General features: G+C 37.6%; 1 protein-coding gene across 1 annotated transcript in view; it reads right to left on the bottom strand.

The window, feature by feature from the left end:
- The window catches only part of GDPD1 (glycerophosphodiester phosphodiesterase domain containing 1), a 40,517-nt gene that overhangs the window by 6,872 nt on the left and 25,365 nt on the right, over window positions 1–8,280 (bottom strand). The window contains exons 4-6 of the mRNA XM_012808768.2: window positions 6,883–6,928; window positions 1,012–1,130; window positions 384–473 (exon numbers count right to left, since the gene is read on the bottom strand). Of these exons, the coding sequence (XP_012664222.1) occupies window positions 384–473; window positions 1,012–1,130; window positions 6,883–6,928 (255 nt within the window). The remainder of the gene's footprint in view (window positions 1–383; window positions 474–1,011; window positions 1,131–6,882; window positions 6,929–8,280) is intronic.

The raw sequence follows: 8,280 nt of genomic DNA, 5'->3' as shown, positions 1-8,280 counted from the left end.
TTTTTTTTTTTTTTTTGAGACAGAATCTCACACTGTTGCCCAGGCTATAGTGCTGTGGTGTTAGCCTACCACAGAACCTCATACTCTTGGGTTTAAGCATTCTCCTGCCTCCTGAGTAGCTGAGACTATAGGTGCCTGCTACAACTGCACAGCTAATTTTTCTATATTTAGTAGAGATGGGGTCTTGCTATTGCTCAGGCTGGTTTCAAATTCCTGCGCTTGAGGGATCCTCCTGCCTTGACTTCCCAGAGTGCTAGATTACAGGTGTGAGCCACTGTGCCTAACCTAAAAAAAGTTTTTAAATTATTATAGTATGAGCTTATAATTTATAGATACACAACAAGAACAAAAAGAGATAATTCTGTACCATTTTTGAAGCTTACCTCTTTGTAGCACTTTTCTACAATTTCATAACTGGCATTACCCCATACTGTTATGTGTTCTCGTTTATACTGCTTCACCAACTCTGAAACCTGTATGTGAAAATTCAAAATTTAATGTATATTTGTAACTCCACTAAAAATATTTCACTTAAAAAGGAACTATAGTTGACTATTTGCCAATGGATAGCATATTGTTTTAGAAGAACAAATATATAAATTCATACTACTTTATAAAATACAAAAATTATTTACATTTATTTAATAGAATACAATTATTTAGTAATTTGACATAAACTAACCACAAATGAAGCTAAACTACAAGGTAATTTATATAAATGCCAGAATGATCGGTTCATATGAGCTTACTACTATCCATGACTGAGACATGCCAACTCCCTCTAAAAATAGGCTGTCCTCCAGGAACCTCTTCTACCAGGGTATTGTTTAAAACAATATTAAGGGGGGAAAAAGAAGGAAAAAAAAAAAGAACAAGAAGAAAAAAAAAATTAAATATTGATCCTTAGAGTATCACACTTCCTTGACCACTGTCAATCTATGCAGTCACCTGCTCTACCCTGAGTTTGTGAAATCAGGTGGGACACACCCCAGGAGGCAAGGCCTTGAGTACCTTCTTAATCAGCACATTGTTGTTGACTTTGATATCGATGTTAATGGGTGTGTTAGGAAAGGCCTCAAAAACTTCCTTCAGTAACGGAATTCGGTTATCTTTTCCTTCACATTGGCATGCTGAAAAAGCAAGATTTTTAAATGTATTTTTTAAAGAGTTGCTTTTTTGATGATTAGAAAAGGTATAGTGTGGTATACATTAAAGAACATTTACAAAGTAAGGAAACATATAAAGAAAAAATACCATGTAAAATCCAACAACTTAGATATAATCATTAAGAACCTTTGGTGTACTTTTTCTACTCTTTCTTCCTACGTATAAATCAATATAGTAGTAATATAGTGTGCCTATAGATTTTAACCTGATCTTTTTACATAAAAATATTTTTGTATCAGTATATTGTGTTTATAATTTTGATTTAAATTTGTATTAATTAGGCTCGGCGCCTATAGCTCAACCGGCTAAGGCGCCAGCCACGTACACCTAAGGTGGCGGGTTCGAATCCCCAGCCCGGACCCACCAAACAACAATGATGGCTGCAACCAAAAAATAGCCGGGCGTTGTGGCGGGCGCCTGTGGTCCCAGCTACTTGGGAGGCAGAGGCAGGAGACTCGCTTGAGCCCAGGAGTTGGAGGTTGCTGTGAGCTGTAATGCCACGGCACTCTACCCAGGGGGACAGCTTGAAGCTCTGTCTCAAAAAAAAAAAAAAAAAAAAAAAAAAAAAAATTTGTATTAATTAAATTTTTTCATTTTGAGAGCTTTGCAAGCAGTTGTAAGAAACAATATAGACTCTACACCCACTGCTTCCCTTGACCAGCTTAAAAAAAAACTACAGGGAGATCTATGCCTCCTTTATCCAGATTTCCCAGTAGTAGCCTCTTACAAAGCCTCAGTGCAATATCTCAACCATGATATTGACACTAAACTATCTTATTCTATTATGAACATAAATGTTTCAAAATGCTCCCTTGAGTACCTATGCAATAATTTAATTATTTTAATTTAACCATTCCCCTACTAGTAGATACTAAGATTGTTTCTAAAGTGCCCTTGTATTAACACTGAATCTTTCAGAAATTGAGAATAACAATCAGGCAAGCCAAGTAAATACTATAATTCGGCAATGTGTTGAAGAATTATTGATTCAGTTATTCAAAGAAAATAAGTGCAATAAAAAATTAGAAGGGGATTTAATCGTTCTTTGTATTTCCTAAGCCTAATTTTCTTTACTCTTTCTCTAGTCCCTTTTTTTCTCAAACAGTCTCACTCTGTCGCCCTGGGTTGAGTGCCGTGGGTCATCATAGCTCACACCAACCTCAAAATCTGGACTTAAGTGTTCTTCATGCCTCAGCTTCCCAAGCAGCTGGGACTACAGGTGCCCACAACACCTGGCTAGTTTTTCTATTTTTAGTAGAGATAAGGATCTCACTCTTGCTCAGATTGGTCTCTAACTCCTCAGCTCAAGTGATCAGATGCCTATCTCATTTTCCCAGAGTGCCAGTATTACAGGCATGAGCCACCAAGCCTGGCCTCTCTAGTCCCTCTGTGGGGAAGAACTCCTCATGACCCTGACAAGAGTACAACCATTTTGGGAAACAGCTATGAGAAAAAGCAGGTCAGAAATCAAATTGCTTAACCACAGCAACTCCCTCCCCATACCCTTGTAAATCCTCATGACCCTGACAAGAGTACAGCCATCATGGAAGAACAGACAGTGACAGAAAGCAAATCAGAGACCAAAAGGCATGGTTACAGCAACCCCCTTCTCACACTCTGGGAATGTTTCAAGGCCAGTGTTCTGAGAAACATGAGAAATCTCCTGCCCTGGTCCTGGCTGACACTAGAGATATAGCCCTGATGCAAGATTAACACTTTGGCAGAAGGGAGTGATTCTAAGATCGGTGGTCCCTGACACAGCACCATTCACTCTGCAGAAAAAAGACAACTTCCCTCCTGCATTCCAACTACACTAATAAAAGCCTCTTGACGCTGTGAGAATGAGCTGACTCCTGGTTAGACTCCACTCCGCACTTCCTTCTAATAAAAGCCTTCTAATCCCTGGACTGGCCTCTTCTCCTTTTTACGGACCCTTTCCCTGCCTTCCCCTGACTATTCTGGTACCTCTCACCTTTTGATTCTAATTGTTTATATAATTTACTGGACATACTATGTAACTACTGGAAAAATTTCTCCCTCCATTTGAAACTTTGGTTTCACTAATCTGTGAATAACTAAATAGTACAAAATCCCTATGATGCCATAGCACTGTATAGAGGGCAACAAAGTGAGACTCTGTCTTAATTAAAAAAAAAAAAAAGTAAATTACAGCCAGGTCAGAAAATTAAAGTATTTATAAAAACTCATGCAAAAAGCAGCATGTGAATAAAAATAAAATAAATACTCTGTTACCATCTTCCTTGTAATTCTGATTGGGCTCTGAGTCTGATGGGACTATCTATTATTCTGCTTCCCCGATCCCAGAGTAAGCAAATGATCAGTCTGAGACCTTTTAAAGCATAACAATATGCTCACAGGTCTACTAAAATCCTTAGGTAAATGGATTCTACACATGCTGCCAAGAGTCTATGTAGCAAAGGTGTCCCTGAGAACAAAGCTAACGTATTCAAAAGCAGAACCAAGAAATGGAGATGAAGAGAGATCAATTATTGCTTGAGCAACTAGAACTAGTCATGTCTAAAGGCACTAACCACTGGACTTCTAATTATGGGAAACAATAAATTCCTCATTTCTTTTTTGCTTGAGTTATCTTTTTTTTTTTGAGACAGAGCCTCAAGTTGTTGTCCTGAGTAGAGTGCCATGGCATCACAGCTCACCGTAACCTCCAACTCCTGGGCTCAAGCGAGTTTCATGCCTCCACCTCCCAAGTAGCTGGGACTACAGGAGCCCGCCACAACATCTGGCTATTTTTTGGTTGCAGCTGTCATTGTTGTTTGGTGGGCCTGGGCTGGATTTAACCCCGCCAGCTCAGGTGTATGTGGCTGGCACCTTAGCCGCTTGAGCCACAGGCGCCAAGCGGCTTGAGTTATCTTGAGATGGGTGTCTAGCACTTATAACTGGAAAAGTATAAACTTATCATAGATACATGATTCAAAAATCATAAATAAAAAATTTTTTCTTGAGACAGAGTCTTATTCTGTCGCCCTGGGTACAGTGCTATGTAGTCACAGGTCACAGCAACTTCAAACTCTTAGGTTTAAGAAATCCTCTTGCCTCATCCTCCCAAGTAACTGGGACTACGGTGCGTAGCAAAATGCCCAGCTAGTTTTAATACTTATATGTGTTATATTGCTGTTCTAAAGTTAGTTTCGTCTGTCTGAAAGTTTTCTAATTTGATTCTTGCATATGTCTTGTGTATTAAGAAAAAATGTGCTAAAGTAATGTGAAGATACCTAAGTTAGATGCCTCACCCAGCAAGAATGGTCTGTCCCAGTATTTTTCTGGGTAGAGGAAAAACAATTAGGAAATGGTGGCCTATTATTGCTTGAGCAACTAGAACTAGTCATGTTTAAAGGCACTAACCACTGGACTTTCTAATTATGAGAAGCAATAAATTCCTCATTTCTTTTTTGCTTTGTAAAGCAAAGAGGAAAATAACAGGAAACAGGAAACACAGGCAAGGAGTGTGCTAATAGGATGTGATGGGTGAGGGAATAGTGGCCCCTATACCATGCTAGAATTTTAAAATTAATAATTATCATCAAATTTAAATTATCCAAATTATATGTTTTCCATGAAAAAAAGCTACTTTCAAGTAAGCAGGAAGAAAATGACAAAATATCTGCTTAACACTTTTATGTTCTTTACATTTCCTTTTTAATGTACCTATGACACATCAAAGAACCCTTTAACAGAGAACACTTAGTTCTTTAACAAAGTTGTGAACCACAAAGAGAGCAAGAGGCATGAAATTTGTATTCCCCTGAATAGTCTTTCTCTCCAGCATTTAATGAAAAGTAAGCAAGAGTTTTAGTCAGGTGGATAGGACAGAAAAACCAAACAACTTTGTGACTAACCTGGAGTTAAGTTTTCAAACTGCTATTCATTAGTCTATTTTTTTGTTTTTTCCTGTACAATACTCATTGTATTGCCCAGGCTGATCTTGAACTTCTGGTCTCAAGCAATCTTCCTTCCTTGGCCTCCCAAAAGTGCTAGGATTAAAGGCATGAGCCACTGCTCTCAGCTGGCTATTTACTAGTCTGTTTTAAAAGCAGTCAACTTCACATTTGCGGAATCAACTAAAGTTAATTATTAGCTCACACCTGTAATCCTAGAACTCTGGGAGGCTGCTCAAGGAGTTCAAGACCTGCCAGAGCAAGAGTGAGACCTCCATCTACTAAAAAGTAGACCAATTAGCTAGACATTGTGGTGGGGGCCTGTAGACTTGGGAGGCTGAGGCAAGAGGTTCACATGAACCCCAGAGTTTGATGTTGGTGGGAGCTAGTTCTGAACCATGGCACTAGTTCTGAGCCCAAAAGAGCGAGATTGTGTCTCAAAATATATATATATACACACATACAAAATTAATTATGGTATATATGTTTAATGCAATATGGAATGAAAGCTTATTCTTTACAGTTGTCTGAAACTTAACAGTACTTGGCATTGCTATTAATATAATATAGCATTTGAGAAGACTGTTCAGATGGAGAAGCAATAGCTGAATACTGGCCTGGTAAAGAAGAGATGTAGTTTTAAGTTCTAGCATTTTAGCCAGGCACGGTGGCTCATGCCTATAATCCTAGTACTCTGGGAGGCTGAGGTGGTATAATAAAATAAAAAATAATATAAATATTATTATACTACTCTGGTGAGTACTCTGGGTGGATCGCTTGAACTCACGAGTTCAAGACCAGCCTAAACAGACCCCATCTCCAAAAAAAACAGAAAAACTGAGGCAAGAGGATCCTTGAGGGCAAGAGTTGGTTGCCATGAGCTATGACAACGCCATAGCACTCTACCTAAGGTGACAGTTTGAGACTCTCAAAAGAAAAAAAAATGTTCTAGCATTTTCATTTATTTGTATGCACTTGATGAAGTTAATTTGCATTAGGCCGTCTCAGAGGTCTCTTCACATTCAAAAGTTTTATGACTTTATGAGACCAATATAAAACTAGAAAAAAGGTGAAACATTTTTTTCCTCAAAGGATCTTTTGATCTTTGTGGGGCTTTAGAATTGCTCAACAAAGGAAAAATACAAAAAAGTTCACTTCTGAAATTTTCTTAACCTTCACAAGTGCAAAACTGACTCAAATACTATAATAGTTTGGCAAATATAATCCTATAAATTGCAAAATGAAAAAATATTTCTTCAAATCAACATTGCTTAACGTGGAAAGCAAAGTCAAACATACATGAGATTTAAATATCCCTTACAGATACCTAATTTAAAAATTTCTCTGATTATTATTTAGCTTTCCAAAATTTCCCTATAAATGAGAAATTACACTGACCAATTTTAAATCTAGTTCATGGAGGTTGCAGTTCTTTTTGAAAATTAATATGGATAGAGCCTTGACACTTATCCAGAATTTCAACTAAATGCAAACCATACCTAAATCCATGACACAGCATCTTATCAAAGCTATAGAAGTACAATATACCCCAATAATATCAGTGCTTTTGTAATTGCAATTCAGGTTTAAATTAAGAGCATATGAATTTAAATAGAATCTACCAGTTAAATCTTTCAGCCTAATCACCTCCGCTTTGGATGAATATCAAGGCTTCAGATTTGTAGGCACAAGAGAACAAGCTTAGAGGCCAGCGCTTTTAGCAAGAACTTACCCTTACTAGATTAACACACATGTGCTTCTCAGGATAAATGGTTAAGGCACAAATGAGAAATGTTACCTCTTTGAAATGTGACATCCAGTTTGCCAAGGTAAGGTGGAAGCTCCTTTAAAAGATATTATTAGAAAAAAGTTAGCTTTCAAAAAATAAGAAATATTTTATTGTCTTACATTAAGACATAAAGTGAAGATTTGCTTCTTCAAAATAAAAGAGCAAAATACCATATATGTTTTGTTTTTTGCTAGGGCATCCTTTAGCAGAACATTCCTAACAGCAAACTAACCATTTGCTTACTTACTCCTACCACCTACAAGAAAAGAAATCTTTACTATTTAATTCAGACCTTTTCTAAATAATACATTAAAAATTAGCACTCTGGGTGGCTGAGGTGTGTGGATCATCTGAGCCCAGGAGTTCAAGACCAGCCTGAGCGAAAGTGAGACCCTCATCTCTTAAAATAGCTGGGCAGTGTGGCAGGTGCCTGTAGTTCCAGCTCCTCAGAAGGCTGAAGCAAAAGGATCTATTGAACCCAAGAGTTTGAGGTTGTTGTGAGCTATGATGCCACAGTACTCGACCAAGGGCAAGACGATGACACTCTGTCTCACAAATAAAATAAATTAAAACGAAATAAAATATGCAGTAGAAAATGTCAAGAATGGATAATTCAATTAAAAAGAAAAATCTTTTTTCTTTTTTTTTTTTTTTTTTTTGAGATAGAGCCTCAAGCTATCCCCCTGGGTAGAGTCCTATGGCATCACAGCTCACAGCAACCTCAAACTCCTGGGCTCAAGTGAGTCTCTAGTCTCAGCCTCCCAAGTAGCTGGGACCACAGGTCTCCGCCACAACGCCCAGCTATTTTTTTTTTTTTTTGGTTGTAGCCATCATTGTTGTTTTGGCAGGCCCGGGCTAGATTCGAACCCGCCACCTTAGGTGTATGTGGCTGGTGCCGTAGCCACTTGAGCCACAGGCGCCGAGCCAAGAAAAATCTTTAAACTCACTAAAATCAAAGAAGCTAAATAAAATTTAATCTAGCAAATTAACAAAGTTTTGGTATAATTATAATGTCCAATAATAGTAAATATTCTTTTACCTAATAATTTCCCTTCTGGAAGAACAGTTAGAGAAATAATATTAAATATAAAGAAATCTTTATGTAAATAGATAAATATAAATATTTATATATTTGTATTTTTTTTTTTTTGAGACAGTCTCACTGTCACCTGGGGTAGAGTGCCACGGCATCATCATAGCTCATATCAACCTCAAACTCTTGGACTTAAGTGATCCTCTTGCCTCAGTTTTTCTATTTTTAGTAGAGAGAGGGTCTTCTCTTGCTCAGGCTTGTCTCAAACTCATGAACTCAAGCATTCCACCCATCTTGGCTTCCAGAATGCTAGGATTATAGACATGAGCCATTGTGCCCAGTCCTATAAACATCTTCTTTTTTTTTTTTTTTTT

Source organism: Otolemur garnettii, unplaced genomic scaffold (genome assembly GCF_000181295.1).
Source record: "Otolemur garnettii isolate 467f Iridium unplaced genomic scaffold, OtoGar3 scaffold00094, whole genome shotgun sequence".
NCBI classification, from domain to species: domain Eukaryota; kingdom Metazoa; phylum Chordata; class Mammalia; order Primates; family Galagidae; genus Otolemur; species Otolemur garnettii.
Note: the sequence above shows the minus strand (reverse complement) of the source record. Positions and strands in the feature narration are given on the sequence as shown.